Source organism: Syngnathus scovelli, chromosome 12 (genome assembly GCF_024217435.2).
Source record: "Syngnathus scovelli strain Florida chromosome 12, RoL_Ssco_1.2, whole genome shotgun sequence".
Lineage (NCBI taxonomy): Eukaryota > Metazoa > Chordata > Actinopteri > Syngnathiformes > Syngnathidae > Syngnathus > Syngnathus scovelli.
In genome coordinates, this window is record NC_090858.1 from 7,468,128 (window position 1) to 7,484,159 (window position 16,032).

The window sequence follows — 16,032 nt, forward strand, 5'->3', positions numbered from 1 at the left end:
GTGGTTAAAAAATCATGAATGACATCCTCGCTGTTTACCTTTCTAATTTTTTTTGCTACAGGAATTCCAATATCGGTCAACTATTACCTTGTAAATCATAGCAAACGCAAAACAGTCTTCAATGCGTCATCCTGAGGAAAAGCATATGTACTTAACATTTTAAATTGGCTGTTTTGCCCACAAACTAATTTACATGGTTAATATTGCTAAAATAATTGGACGTGAGTGTACGTGCGCGTGCACGCGTGTTCGTGTGCTTTTGCGTGCGTACGTGCGCGCGCGCGAGGGAGCGCGTGTGCGTATATGTGACGCTCATGAGCAACGAATGGTAGGCAAGTCACTTCTAATTCATTTATTATGAAACCTTCGAATGCAAGCTTAGAACTCCACAAGGAATCACGATATCACACAAAAACATGCATCGCTTTTCCTTTTAACACACGTTTCACAGCACAGATATGAGACTTATACAAAACTACTAATTAAACGTACAGGAAAATATTTACTACATAATAAAAATTTACATCATATTTCCATAATAAAAACACGCGTTAGCGCTAAATACCGAGATATTTCATTGTAGGCTACATGCCTTTGAAGGATCTCATGCAGTAATTTATGCACAAAGAAGCAGCGTTTAAAACAGGGTTGGGTATCCTTTTTTAGAGGCCATTTCAATTGTTACAAAGCCCTTAAAAGCCACATTTACTAGAACATTCAAACAAATCATATGAACAATTGTGAGTTTGTGTTAGGTTTGTTTGTGTCATTTTTTTATTTATTTATTAGTTTTTGAAATTGTGTGATGTACCAAATCAGTTGCTCATATATAAGCTGCAGGCTCCCCACCCCTGCTTTTGTGAAAAGATTTAAGTAGTGACATGTATTCTAATACTAAATCTGAATTTCCTTTCATATTGATGTTATAAAGCAATGTCATGCTGTATATACATTTGGAATTATTCATTTTGACAACGACTGCTAAGCAAAAATTTATATACTTTTTTTTATAAGGTGCACAGTGCAGCTTGTGTTGGGTTAATGAAACCCTTTGGGACACTGCAATCTGTACTCTAATGTTTTTAGAAATGCATGGCGTCGGGTTGGAACGCTCTTGCGCATAGAACATATTAATTATAAAGTTTAGATTTTACTTCACTTCCCCTCTAAGCAAGATAAACACATACTGCTTTTTAGTCTCTTTACCGAGTTTTAAAGGGTGACAAGAAAAATCATTATTTGTGCATTCTTCCAGCTGTTATACAATGTGATGAATTTAACATGACCAACACAGTACACCTCATCCATAACCATAACACTACTGTCAATCAAAGGTTTCCTCCCCTACATGTCAATCAAGTAGCAAGACTCTCATATGTATGTGACCTGTGCTTATGGGGCACCTTGCTCCCTATCACCCATATCCAATATATATGTAAAAGAAAATCACTATTCGGCTGTTTTGTTTTCAATAAATACATTGACATATTATTAATTATAATAAAAACAAATTAAAAATTAATATTAAAGTCAGACCAATTGTGATTTTGCTTTTTAAATATAGAATTAATATAAATAAATTGTGGAGGGATTTATGGATACCGCATTGACCAAGTAGCTTGACCTCTGGTTGGTGACGTCTGGTTTGCGACTTCTGGGCTAGATCAATGAAAGAAATATGTGACTCTCAATAATTAATGTCAATGCTTGTTGGGCTGTATGTTGTCCACAGGAATAAAACAGCACTCTGCACTTCATGGGAAAAAATTGAAAGTTGCAAAATTACAATCATCTCAACTCTCAAACAGAGTTACTCCTGCAGGTGAGTGGAACCGAGGTGCGAGACACTTCCATGTGCACGGTGGACATGGGGAAGCGCTCGCACTCCTCCTGTAGAGGGCGACAGCAGCAGTACTGGAGCACCTCCCTCACCTCCTGCCTGAAGTTGGAGTTGAGGAATCCATAGATGATGGGGTTGATGCAGGTGGACGACATGGCTAGGAGGTGGCAGAGCGAGAAGAGCAAGTTGTGGTGGCACACGGGGAGCGCATCCTGGTTCCAGTCGGACACGGCGTTGAAGATGGTGAGCGGAAGCCAGCATAGGGCGAAGGCCGTGATCAGGGCCACCAGCATGATGTTGATGCGACGGCTGTGAGTCATGCGCTGGTTCTCGGGCTTCCTGGCACGGTCCAGCATGTCTTTGCGGTGACGTAGGCGCACAATTACTCGGACGTAACACAGCAGGACAAGAATAAGGGGGCCGCAGTACTGGAAAAGCAACAGCCACGTGGTGTAAGTCAGCCGGTGATGCTGGGAGGGCCAATGCTCCAGACAGGCCTCCATGTGCAAGGACGCGTAAAGGTTGTGAAAATTGAGAGAACTCGGAAGCACGGATGAGTTAGCAGGCGAGACGTAATGCGGGGGTGGCGTTTCATGAAAGAGAGCAGACTGAGGCAAGATCACGTTAGCGTAGGGCTCGTTCGTGAGCAACTGAAAGGCCAGGAAAGGCGAGGAGGTGAAGCAGGCTAGAATCCAGATGATGACAACAGCTGTGTAGGCTTGCGGAATACTGGGTTTCCAGCCGGCCGGATTAATGATGAGCTGGTGTCTCTCCAGGGCAATAAAAACAAGGGAGAGGATGGAAACGGTCACCGACATGCATTGAATGAAAGGCACAAGTCGACATAGCAGTGACCCAAACACCCAGTGGTCCATGAGCGTGTAGATGAGTGTGAAAGGGAGGCAGAAGACACACACCAGAATGTCAGAGAATGACAGATTACAGATGAAAATGCTGGTGACGTTGGCTTTCTCCCGGCGCCGAGTAATTATGCAGATAAGGCCGACGTTGCCCACCAGGCCCAGCACCATTGTGATGCTGTACCACACCACCAGAAACGCCGTGAGGACGGGAGGTGTGTGACATTGCTCGTCGTGGCCCAGGCCAGACAGGTCTGGGAGCAGAGTCTCGTTCGAGCGAGCCTCCTCCCATGGCAGCGGTCGCGAAGGGGACGTGCGGTTGAGGGGAGGCGCAGAAGGAGGGGGCTGGCTCGCCTCACCACTGAAGGACATTTCGCCAGCACTTAAGGGTCACCAAACCCCAGGTTGAAGACATCCATCTCAACCCTTAGCAGGTTATCGGCATCTATGATGGAGGGGGAAGAAAACAACATCACTCAAAGGCCAAAAGATCTACATCAGATGCGTGGAGAAACAACTTAATGCAATTTCTGTAATCTTTTTCTGGCTCCATAGCCAAAGCTTTATCACAGTTCATTGCATTTAGTGTTGAAACTACCATAAAGTAGATTCATGTAATCTGACCTTTAAACAGCAGCTACATAATCATTTGAACAGTCTACTAGCTCATTATAAGATAAAAGAGTGTCTCTTTCATTGCAGTGATGACCCAAGAGTGTCGTGTTTTGTGGTCCATAAAAAAAAGAGTGGACCAGCCAAGACAGCGTTTATAGTACAGGTGCCTTTACTTTTTATTCTTAAATTCAATAATACAGCAAAGCAGTGGTTGTCAATTTTTTTTTCACCTGAAAAAAAAACAAAAACACTTGATTCTCCGAGTACCACCATCATCACCAACATTCCAATTCTGTAACGTAACTAATTTAAACTAACTTCATTTGAAAAATAAAAGTCAAAACCAACTATTACAACCTTGGTGCAAATGTTTGTTAAATACAACTGAACTGCATTTTGGCAATCAATCTTCTCATGTACTGATTGAGCCCACATGTTGCACCTCAAATCTCGATGCAGTGGCAAAACAAAATACAACAATAACATATTTTCAACAGAAAGCTTGATGGCTTACGATGCAACCAAGGTTCCGCACCCCTGCACTAAAGGAAGATTTCACACGACTATACGTATGCCATCTCGCACAGAACACTTGCTAATCCATCTGGATAGTATGTGACATATTTAATCCCTCAGTCAGGCTGAATGTGAAAAGCATGATGACAGTCAACGGACCGTGCTCACAGTGCCGGCAGAGACTTCTGCTTTCCAAGTAGCACAATGTAGCGTGTGTCAAAACAAAAGGGCACGACATTGTCAGAATCCTAAAAATGGATTGTCGATGTCTTCCCCCAAAACATTTGCCGTGTAAATCCTGCATGGCACGTACAATGAGCTTGTCATTTTGCATTAAAGGCCCGTACGAGTCGCTATCAGTCACTTCACAGTGCATCATTACTAACGCACAGTGTCAGCGTGTTGAGTGAGCTGCAGGCGAGGTGGCAGAACATTGATGTGGCTACACCACAAAAAAAAAAAAAACAACAACCAAAAAACGTCATTAGAGAGCAGATGGAGTAAGTCCTCAAAAAAAAAAAAAAATCACTGCGCTAACAATGTAACACTTGGAAGCACAGCTAAGTCTGTCGTTTAGTATTTGAGAGCAATGTGACCTGGCACCAACCACAGTGTCCACTATATTCTTCCTCTCATTTAAAGCATCGTTAATCACCAATCAGCCCACAATGACAGAAAGTTAAATAAAGATAAATGATGATGAATTTCTGATGAGGATAAATGACCCCCCCACACTCATCCGCACACCCACTTTGTTGATTCGCTTGTGGAACCCATGAGTTAGTGCGGCATGCAATTTTAATCTATTTTCATTTTAATTGGCACTGGCACCAGTGTGGGTCCCTTGATGTCTCTGATGACTTTACACCAATGACTGTAATATCAAACACTCTATCATGACAGGTTAGCTTTGTAGGACTACAATTATGCACTAGTTAGAGGAATAAGGAATAAAAAAGTTTATCTGCTTAGCTCATAAAAGAGAATATTGCTACAATTAAATAATTGATCAGAATAAGACTCAATTCAGGGATAAAAATGAATCAAATACTATAAATGATCAAAATTACAAAAAATAAATCTATATTATATGTCAGCTCACATAACACATCCATCACAGTGCAGCAAATGAATACGACAATAAAATAAAATGAACTATCGACCAAAAGTTAGACATTAATTGAAGAGAATGGATTTTTTTTATTGACTGCACCTTTCCAATTATAATTTACTTTTGTGATTACAGTCATGCAGCACACCAAGGACCACAAGGAGCCTGCAGGCCTATTCTAACAATAGTGAGATGGTCCAATTTTTTTTACACTAAAATAAAATAACACACGTTACAAATGAGTTGTGTTGCTATTCTCTCTTTTATCATACTTTCCTCAATTCAAAAATGACAATTAAAAAAAGTTGTATATTTCAAAGGTCAACATTTTAGCGTATGATTAAAGCAGAGCATTCATGAAAACAAACGGTTGCAGTGACAGTAAGATGATTTTACATAAATCATTTCAAAAAATTGTTCTTCAAGAAGTATGTATGTAGCTGGTAGCTACCTTCGGCTTAATCAGTACCCAAGAAGTAGCTCTGGGTTCTAAAAAGATCGGCGACCCCAGCGACAAGATATAAAATAAAGTGCCAAGGTAGATTATTTTTTTATATGTAGCGGCTGTAACATAAATCTTTCAGTTATTGGTATTTTGTCATATACTGTGAATTGTGCTCACAATCAGCACACCCCGCACCCTCATTGCACGACTTATATCTGTGAATTCATGTGCACACACGTGTCCAACTCTTCCTCTCAGCATTTCCACATGCATGCTCATCCAGTGATGCTATTCACATGCTGGATGTCCCTCCTCCCCTTCTGCATGAAGATGTGGGATAACAGCAGTCGACCAAGTGCTTGACCCAAGATAATGATCCCAGCCTCATTATTCACTGCTGGGGTTTATTGTGTGTGTGCTACAATCCTTGCAATTAGCCCACCACACATTAAATTTGTGCCTTTTCATCAGAGTATGTGTAACTTGTTGGAAATCTCAGCAGCAAGTGTGTGCATATTCTTGGAAAGCATATTCTTCAAATGCTGCCTTACTGTTAGAGGGAAACAGCCAACATGTGCACATGCATTTACTTATTTTCTTAAACTCTCTAACTGCTTCAAAAAAAAAAAAAAAAGATGGAAAATAAAAATTCAGATAATCTACCGGAAAGATAAGCACGATCATATTTTGTTTGGAAAAAAACAAACCCCAAGGACTCACATTTTGGATTTGATGCTCCAAGCAGGTTTGAATCCAAAGTCGGGAGTTGGAAGGAGGCGAGCATCCTGAAGAGTGTAATGCCTTAGTGTGAGGCAGAGCTGAGAGGACTTTGGCTATTATTGGGCTGAAGGAGCCCTCTGGGTTCCTGAGACCCTCGGTGCGCCGAGCTCTGCTGGCACACTGTGGTGACTATATTCAATTGCATGCTTGATACGACACGTGCTGCAAAATTAGAAAGCATTGGATGTTACAAGAAAGAAGCAGGCAAAATGTATGTGCACGGTGGGCACCCACAAATCTTTCAGTTTTTGAAATTACCCAACACTGAGGGGGTACTCTGCCAACTGAAGACTTTATTTACTGGTGCAAGTAAAGAATATGATGGTGTGATGTCATCAAAACAGTGGTGCCTTGAGATACGAGTGACTCAACCTTTTTTCAATACAAACCTTTGCTCAATCAATTTTTTTTTAGGCTTTGACTCGCAATCTCAAACATCAGTATGTAACTTAACATTAAGCACAAGTTTGGCAGGTTAAATGAGGGAATAATTCTTCAAAAAAAGAATCTTCAAGCTTATGCAAGCATACTTATGCTACCACAAAATGGAAAACGCCATAGATAGATGTCTAACGAATAGCATGAATCGTCGGTTTTCCGAACCCTTTGAGCAGCCGGTATTTGTACACAAATGGTGGCGCAACATATGTAGACAGGCAATAGAATATTTCTTACATGCATATACATATAACGTATCTTAGATACAGCGCTATATATCCTCATTAAAATGAAAAAATGAATGTTTTGAGCCACTAAAATAGTATATATATTTAGTACAGTATTGTATAGTAGAAGTGCAGGTATCTTATCATAAAAAGTACGTGTTGGCAGTACTATGAAACTTAATTTGGCAGTTACATAAACATTCAACGATCTTAAAGACCATAGTTTGCTTTTATAGTTGACATGTGCGAATAAGTAGCCTAGCACATCTATCTTTGAAGCCTAGTGACGCACTTGCAGTTAGGACTAATTATGCAGGAAAAATGTGAGTGCGTGTGTTTGTAAAACACAGTGCATGTAAAAAGATCAACACAAATTGAAAGCTAATTTATCCACTGTGGGGCACATGAGGGACGAATCGAGCTTTCAATCACAGGACACAAATAGCTACTCTCCTGCTGTATCACATGCCTTATGGTGGTTGTCATGGCAACCCACCTTTTGGAGGGGTTTTCAAAAAAAAATTTTGATCAACATCAGCAGCATGTAACAGGAACCACATTAGTTTGCAGCAGGGGAGCATAGACTAGGAATGGATAACTTAAACGCTGGGGGGGTCAAAATGTCATCACTGCTTTTTAAATATGGACGGAATACATGCATACTCTATTTGCAAAACATGTTATATTTTTTTTTAATCTCGATAAATCGATAAGCATAGTCTAGATAGCCATTTGAGTTGCATTATAAAAGAGCCACTATCCTAACACAAGAATAGTGGTTGAACCAAACAACAAAATAACCACACATTGCGCAAAAGGCTCTCACATATCCAAAATTGCTGAACAAGAAAACATCATTAAGCGGATTTTCACACAAATCACTCAAATATTATTAAGGTACTATGTTTGCCCTGCATTCTGTTCCAAATCTGAAAAAAAAAGGCCATTCCAAAAAGAATGTTTATCAATGTTTTTTTAAATAATTGTGGGGCTTTGTAAAAATAAATAAATGAATAAAAAACATCTTTATACTTTATATTATTTTATTTGAATGTGAATCAAGAGGATAATCAGTGTGGTTGCAGGCTGCATGTTGCTTATCCATGGAACAGATGTTGGAATGTGTGGCACACTTCCAAATGTTTGTTGTCACGCTGCATTTGAGCACCTGTCACAACAGCCTTTTAGAGCTTCTCGCCATTCTCGGCAGGAATTTTATGTTTTATTCATTGGCTGGTGAAGGGATACGTGCAGAAAAATATCAGTAAAATTCAACCAAGCATGCAACACTCCTCTCTGTCTCTTTGCCACCCTCGCTTGGTTTCATCTGACCTCTTTCTCCAGACTACAATTCTACCGTTACGCTTGACTACACTATAAGAGACAAATTAAAGAAACCGAAACCAGTTAAGTAGTCCGTGCAAGGTGCAGACGGAAATATGTAACTGAACTGTAAAACATTGATGTCCATTGATATATGTTGTCCTATAAAAGAAAATTGACTGTTATTGCCATGGCAACAAAACATCACCTGCTATAGTACTTAAATTTCAGCAGTCCAGCAAGAGCACCTATAAGGGGGTTTTAACACTATAGCAGTGCTTACATATATATTAGATGTCCATCATTTGCACAAAGTTTGTTGCACATTTAATTTATCTGTGAAAATACACAGGCAGAATGAAAGAAGAAACTTAGCAACCACATGGTGAGTTTTTAAAGTTTTGCAAGCATTAAATGTGGCGGAGACTAGAGGTTCCAAATCCACACACTGTTTGAATCAATACCCCTAAAACGCTTTTTTTTTTCTCTCTCTGTAATTGATCTTTTGAAAGCAATATTTTCTATTTGCTTGCTTTCTCCTCTAGAGAGAAAAGCTATACCTTGACGCTAATTGCTCAAACATAAAGAGAAAGCTCAACAAACTTTCATCAGCAGATGCCAGCCGAAGCTGGTAAACGCTTTTTAGAAGTCTTTCACACATAAAATTATTTGTATACATTTTTAATTAATCCCAAAATTATTTAAAATCAACTTTATATAACAAAGCAAAAACAGCAATTACTAAAAAAGCAGTCAGTATAAAATATAAAAATTCGCTGCAGTTGTAAACATTGGATAGCTCAGCCAAAAGGCCTTCAGATGATCACTTGCATTGCAAATAAAAACTAATTTCAAACAATCACATTAAATGCATATTTACAATTGCATAGTTGTTTTTCTTAATCCTGACAAAGTAAACATTTATTTCCTCACGAGTCGCTGACGTGAGTAGGTAGGGTACAGTTTTTGCTCTCAAAATCCATCGCAATACATTACAAAAATAAATTAGTGCGTCAATGAAGAAAACAAAGCTCTAACTGAACAGGAAGAAGCTTCTTTGGTTGCATAAACAGCATTTTTTAAAAAGCGTGACTTAACTGTGTGACACCCCATACGTTTCCCACATGAATGGATAAATGGGATAAAGCGGAATACCACAGTGGTAATAAGCTATAAGGCAAACCCATACTTGTGCATTCCATCCAGAAAGTGTTCAGTACATGCAAACCCTAAGGCACCATTATATCATGTGCAAAAAAAAAAACCCGTCTTATTTGCAGTCTATGTATATGCATACGACAACATCCGTCTCCTTCTATACAAACATGAGAGCTGAAACACAAGGGGGAGGGGGGGAGTCAAAGATGAGCATTAATGTCTACCCAATTTGCGTCTTTATAAAAGCAGGTTTGCTGAAGGGCCAGTCGTACTGGTTGGGGACGGGCCCGTTCACATTGCACTCAAAGAAAGAGAACATGGGGAACCAAATCCGAGCCCTCCGGCTCTGCTGATAAGCGCGAGTGTTGGCCAATGTGTGGTAATAAAGGAAAAGACGCGTGGTGATGTAGAAGGCGATGAAGACGTCGATGGAGTAGTGTTCGTGCGCTGCCAGGATGAAGAAAATCCCAAAGAGGTTCAACACCCAGGAGATGGTGTGAATTAAATTCCATGTTCTTGGAGTGTCTACCAAAAAAAAAGTTGGAGGACATTATTGCAAGGATTTTAAAATTGTAACTTTATCAAAATAGCATTTACTTTCGTTTGCCTATTCAAAGCCCAACTTAGTGTAAGTCAACACCGCATGCAAAATAAACTAATTTAATTAATAACACAGCCATGAGTCAAACTTTTAGTGCTATGCTTTGAGTCAGTCTCACATACACCATCTGGCAGAATGTAAACAGTCATATCACACCAAATATGTGTGATTCAATCACTAAAAACAGCTCCCCCTCAATACTATTGGTTCAACATTTCAACTGAGTTCATATGGTGTTTTTTCTGTCTTGAATTTCCAATTAGATGTTACTTTACATCAAAATTGTCAATTTTTGTGTGGTTCAATGCTGCCTTAACTCTTTAATAAATGTCACAAATGTCTAGACAGAAATGTAAATACAGAGGCTAAAAATAACAAGCTGAGCGAGAGTGAGCGATTTTGACATCCATTAAGGGAGTTCAAATATGTTTTAATTGCTAACTATCAAGCCTTTATTAAAATTTCAAGTAGTTGGTTATTAAAGATTTACATCTTCAGAACAAATGGTTTCCAGATGGACTGGCACAAGGAAGACATAATTACGTGCATGTTTGTTTTCATTGATAACAAAAATCAATCCTTTTTTTTTTTTTATTCTTTCATACCAATATATCACTCCTCAAATGTTTGTGGTTAATCCGAGAGTGTGACAAAAACCAAATAAATCAAAAACCAAGGCCATGTTTCCTATAGGAAATAACGAAATCTAATTAATCTGTTATGGTCTGGAATCTCGGCAATGACGAATATTAAGAAAAAATACATTTTCTGTAGAATAACTATAGTTTTATGTATGGAAAATGGTTTTAAAATATTTAACAACATTTTATCTTTATTAAAGATTCTTGATGGTGTATAGAGGATGGAAATGAGGGGATAGAAAGGAGCCATTGTTGTACTTTTTTACCATTATGAAAAAGCCTGGCACATAGCACTAAAATAAAGTTTCTTTGCCTCTGTTCCGTCCATTAATTGGAATGTATAGTCCGTATTGTTTCATTTGTTTATAAAAACGTACCACACACACACACAAGCCTCTCTATCTGCAGCTGAGTAAATAAAAACCCACAGTACTCTTTGCATAAACAAGGCAAATACTCTCAAATTATTCCACTCACATTCTGTCACAAAAAAGTTGAGCAAGGTAATGACGACCGTGTGTCCACTGAACATGTAGTCTCCACACGTTTGGACGCCTGTGAGAGTCATACCGAATCCGACCCAGATTGTCAGCGCCCTCTTTATCTTTTCCATCGAATCATCATACGTCTGAGAGAACAGAAGAACCTAGTTAGCAGCAGTCATGCGGTGACTCACAGCTGGAGCGGCAGATCCTCAGGCGACAATTCACAAAATCTCTAATCCGAGTCGACAGAACGCGCATGGAAACTTCTCACCTTGCTGGCACACTTGAGGTGATGGCCAGGCACGGAGAGCGAGGTGACAAACATGGTGCAGCAGCGAAGTAAAAACACAGTGCCCATGAGAGAACACAGCCGCCTAATGAGGATCGACCTAAATGCAACACAAAGTAAGGTTGGCAGGAGACAGACAAAACTGCATTTGATTATCACCTCGACCAAGTACGAAGGCGTGATAACCGAAAGATTGTTAACCGTATGATAAGTGTGTGTTGGAGTCAAAATGGAATGAACTTCTCAGATGACACCAACTGCTTATCGTATTTGATTGATTATAGTATCTGTGACTTTGAGTGTGTATGGCTCTAAAGAGCATTGTCTGGCTGTTCTGTGATTTGAAAGTTGAACCCTCATTTTCTCCACCCTGTTAGGTTTAAAGCAATCATTACCATCCAAAAATTAAAGATATGAGCCTGGCATCATCTAATTATCCAAACGTAGGATGCCAGTTGAGGCAATATCCCGCTTGGATAGGTTCTGTGTAAAAGGCACAGGCGGAGAATTGCTTCTTTATGGCTCCGATGTGCCAACTTTGTGGATTCCTACATTCCGTAAAGAAGATTTTGTGGAGAGAGAAGGCATTCAATTTTCAAAACCATATAGAGGAGACTTGATCCTTTCCTTTCCCCATTGAGTCTCAATGGAAGTATTACCCCTATCCTATCAGTCTAATCCTAACGTGATTTGCCATTCGCTATACGACAGAAAGTAGACCGTGAGTAACAAACAGACATACCAACTATTTTTAGTTAGAAAAATACATTCCAATCAGTATTTTTGGAGTCAAGATAAGACTCCATAATGATACCATACTGTCAGCTGTCACAGTTACATAATCACACTTTACAACGTGTTGATTTATGATGTTTTCTTGTTCTTGCATTAGAACACAGGCTCCAACTGCAATGTGCAAAAATACGGCAACACTTCTGTTAGTGGAATCAATTTGATTTCAAAATTGGTCCAGTCCTGTCACCTTTCGTCGCTGGAGTTGTGTTAAATTGCGCAGAAGTTTGTTGACGTTAAAGGCATTCTTAGAAACAATTCTTGGGGTTATGATTTTGATTTATTTTTTGTTGTGAGAGAAGTTATCTACTGCCTGATTGTGCATGCTGTTGAGTACAGAAATTGCCACTCGCCACACAAAACACAAAGACGGTGCTGTGATTTCTGGTGCCTGACTGTGCTTCCCTGTGTGCTGTTTTGCAGTATTTGCCGTGTTAGCTTGGGTAAAATTAATTGTACTGCGTCATACTTTGGTGAAACATTCTGATGGGTGGAGCTGAGTGTTACCTGTGTTTATGAAGCAACAGGATAAACATTAGCATGGAGCACAAGATGAGGCCACAGGTTTCAGCCATTGCAAAAGCCCAAGGGATTCTCGGAACACTGTCAGGGGTTAAAATACATTTGTGTCAGCATGCAGATTAGATATGGGGCCAAGGTGCAGATGAACTATCAGGGTGCATGGAGAACTGATACCTGTCCAAGAAGATGTCAGGAAGCGGGGGATATGTCCTCATGTCTGGTACACGCTCGTGTACGATGACCATAACAAAGGAAGTAAAGCCAAACACGAAAAAGACATAAATGACACTCAAGATGGTCTTCCACACTTCCGGGTCAAGCCTTCCGGCTTGGTGTTGCTGACATCTTCCATTGGAGTGTGTGTGACACAGCGTCGCTCCGGAGCCGTATTCGGCTCGAGCGCCATTCCTCTGTCGGAGCTCAACGCCATTCCCAGAGAAGTCGCCTCTGTCGCATCGCCACTCGGCAGCCGCGGTAGGCCGCAGTGGGAGACTGTCACTCTGCTGGAGACCCAGCTCTTCCAGCTGGCCTTGGTTCTGTCTTTGGAGCTGGCGAAGGGATATGGCCAGCCTCTTGATGTCCCCCAGCACAGTGAGGCTCAGAGGAGGCCCGCGTAGGTCGGCCTCAGTCAGAGCCAGAAGACTGGGCCCGTCCAGGCGGTGGTGATCGCAGAGCAGATCCACATAGTCGGCGAATCCTTTCTCCTGCAACCAGTGGGCTACCTGCTTGTAGCTCCAAGAACTCACACAGCTCTCTGGTGCCATGCCACTGCAGAGAGACACACAAAGACTGACTCCATGATTTGATAGATGCTTTGAAAGCTCAAACCTTCACCACTTGAAAGAAACAACGGGTTCGTTACATCACTCAAATGAGCTGCATTGATGTCTCTTTTTTTCTCTCTCTCACCTACTCAGTGTGACTAGATGAATATTTCAGCTTTTACCAGGGTAAAATTGTAGCATATAAGCTAACAGGGAGCAAGCACTGCTTTCATGATCGCTTATTAAGCAACCAGTGTTTAATGTAGAATAGAAAAAAATAATAAAAATAAATCCCTCAAAAAAAAAAAAGATGGCTTAATACTATCACACAATTGAAAATGCCATGGAAGGGCTAATGAATAGCATCAATGTCTGACTAGCTACTTGTGCACTACTGCAGGCTTGCATTCTGATGACGGCATACTTTGTGGAATGGGGAAAAAGACAAAACACTTTTTGTATCATCCTACCCCGGTCAGATGTTCCCTTCCTGCTCCTGATATGCATTCAGATTAAGTAAACTGTCCTTGTCCTTTAACCTGCAGATCAGACAAACAGAGCGTAGTCCGTTGAGCTCCTCCTTCTGGCTCAAAGATCAACAAGACCTGCCAAACCTGAACAGATAAATTACAAATGCAGGGTTCCACATCCTGATAGGCAGCACTGTACACAAAGGCAACACGTGGCAGGACACATTGTCATTCTTCATTGCGTCTTTACTTTTTGACATACATTTTACTGTGACAGCTGGTTTGTCAAGGCAGGAATCATATTAAGATGCAATATCAGCTCAGTGTTAACTTTGGCTACAAAGAAATTGCCTATAAGGTCATTTTAACATGTTTTTGTTTTCGACAGACAAAACCGCAGACTGGGCTTTCCAACATTTCTCTGTATTAAGTTCATTGGGAAATTCCATGTTAACAGTCACACTCCAAATGATGTCACATGAAGCAACCATCTGAAAAGCAACAGCAACAACAACAACCCTAACCCAAAAGACTGAACAGTTGATAAGACAAAGTAACTTCAAGAATGGCCTGTTTTAAATTCCGTACAATTTATCACCAAGCATTTCTAATCAATTAAACACATCTCATCTCTTGTTATATCATTGGTTGTCCTGATGTAACCACAAATTTTCCCTTGGGTGGCTTGATGGATAAATGAAATGCCAGCTGTCTAGAGAGAACATTCCAAATTCATTTAATTAGAAAAAGAAAAAAAAAAAGTTTGCCTGGGTAAATATTCTTTCAGGCAATTCAATTTAACTCCTGCAAATGTTCCCATGTTGATTTAACCATTCTATTTAGAGTAGCAGATAAAAAGCAAACCCTCAAAAACCTCAAGCGTAAAGTGTTAAGTAAGGTTCCTTGGCTTGATTAGTCACACACTGATACACAAGACGTGCTGAGACTCACTTGCACAATATGGGCCTTTCAGCCTCTACAGCAAATTATAAGATAATTTCTGATACTGTAAATTACAAGAACTGCAACAACACCCCGAGGGCAAAACAAATTAAACAGGGCAAAGTCATGACGAATACAGCAATGTACAGTACATCGCAGCAATACAGTAGCATATTAAACAACAATCTGAAGCTAAACAAAATTAAACCAAACAATAATGTGAGATCACTAGTGTGCAGGTGCAAATAAAAAAACTTTAGTAGGAAGTCGAAGTAATTTTTCTTACCAAAGAACCACTGTTAGTGTTTGTGTCAGAGAAGGGAGAAGGAGGAGGTGAGCTGCCTTCCTTTCGCATTGCGGGAGTGATTCATGTTTTCGTCTTTCACAACTGGGCAACGTCAAACAGGAAGTTGCAATAACCAACAACAGCAGACAAGAGGAGCACCAAGCGAGTCTTGAAGGCTGGGTCTCAGGCGCACTGCAACCTGTTGGCCAAAGAGCATTTCTGCAGAAACAGAGCCTCTCTCTCTCTCTCTCTCTCTCTCTCTCTCTCTCTCTCTCTCTCTCTCTCTCTCTCTCTCTCTCTCTCTCTCTGTATATATGTATATATCCTCAAGTTTGTAAATATATATATATATATATATATATATATATATATATATATATATAGATATATATAGATATATAGATATATATATAGATATATTTTTGTAGAAACAGAGCCTCTCTCTCTCGCTCTCTGTATATACGTATATATAAGTTCGTAATCCTCCTCAAGTTCGTAATATATATATATATATATATATATATATATATATATATATATATATATATATATATATATATATATATATATATATATTTATACATATTTATACAGATAGATAGATAGATAGATAGATAGATAGATAGATAGATAGATAGATAGATAGATAGATAGATAGATAGATAGATAGATAGATAGATAGATAGATAGATAGATAGATAGATAGATAGATAGATAGATAGATAGATAGATATAGACGCCCATCTGTTTGTTCGCTTCACAAATTTCTCTCAATTAATATTTTTTAACCGTCTGGATTTAATTGAACTTCCCTTTTATGGAGTGCTTTTGTTTTGAAACTTAATGAACAGTAAAAGTGTTGACTGAAAACAACCCCGTAAACGCCAGACGGCCAAACCTGTCTTTGGCAGTCAAGTGGTGTAAAAG

The 16,032-nt window shown here is 39.7% G+C and overlaps 2 protein-coding genes across 4 annotated transcripts; both read right to left on the bottom strand.

Moving 5' to 3' along the window:
- Positions 1-337: 337 nt before the first annotated feature.
- On the bottom strand, positions 338-6,270 carry npy4r (neuropeptide Y receptor Y4). Its single transcript, XM_049735715.2, has 2 exons — positions 6,108-6,270; positions 338-3,145 (listed from the first exon to the last, which is right to left on the bottom strand). Exon 2 carries the CDS (start codon positions 3,070-3,072, stop codon positions 1,801-1,803), a length of 1,272 nt encoding a protein of 423 aa, XP_049591672.1. The 5' UTR covers positions 3,073-3,145; positions 6,108-6,270; the 3' UTR covers positions 338-1,800.
- Positions 6,271-8,820: 2,550 nt separating this feature from the next.
- On the bottom strand, positions 8,821-15,245 carry LOC125978391 (sphingomyelin synthase-related protein 1). Of its 3 annotated transcripts, XM_049735717.2 has the most exons (7): positions 15,106-15,190; positions 13,878-13,946; positions 12,818-13,411; positions 12,629-12,724; positions 11,312-11,429; positions 11,033-11,183; positions 8,821-9,838 (listed from the first exon to the last, which is right to left on the bottom strand). In XM_049735717.2, exons 3-7 carry the CDS (start codon positions 13,405-13,407, stop codon positions 9,534-9,536), a joined length of 1,260 nt encoding a protein of 419 aa, XP_049591674.1. In that variant the 5' UTR covers positions 13,408-13,411; positions 13,878-13,946; positions 15,106-15,190; the 3' UTR covers positions 8,821-9,533. The 3 variants fall into 3 exon arrangements, with proteins under 3 accessions (XP_049591674.1, XP_049591673.1, XP_068508629.1); XM_049735716.2 differs by lacking the exon at positions 13,878-13,946 and having other exon boundaries at positions 15,106-15,245; XM_068652528.1 differs by lacking the exons at positions 12,629-12,724; positions 13,878-13,946; positions 15,106-15,190 and having other exon boundaries at positions 12,818-13,407.
- Between the last annotated feature and the right edge of the window lie 787 nt (positions 15,246-16,032).

Bases quoted from the DNA above. Each gene is read 5' to 3' on its own strand.
- npy4r (XM_049735715.2), bottom strand. From the start codon at position 3,072: ATGTCCTTCAGTGGTGAGGCGAGCCAGCCCCCTCCTTCTGCGCCTCCC.
- LOC125978391 (XM_049735716.2), bottom strand. From the start codon at position 13,407: ATGGCACCAGAGAGCTGTGTGAGTTCTTGGAGCTACAAGCAGGTAGCC. The intron at 12,725-12,817 runs GTATCAGTTCTC...AACCCCTGACAG, and splicing joins CCTGACATCTTCTTGGACAG to TGTTCCGAGAATCCCTTGGG. The intron at 9,839-11,032 runs GTGAGTGGAATA...TTTTTTTGGTAG, and splicing joins CAACTTTTTTGTGACAGAAT to ACACTCCAAGAACATGGAAT.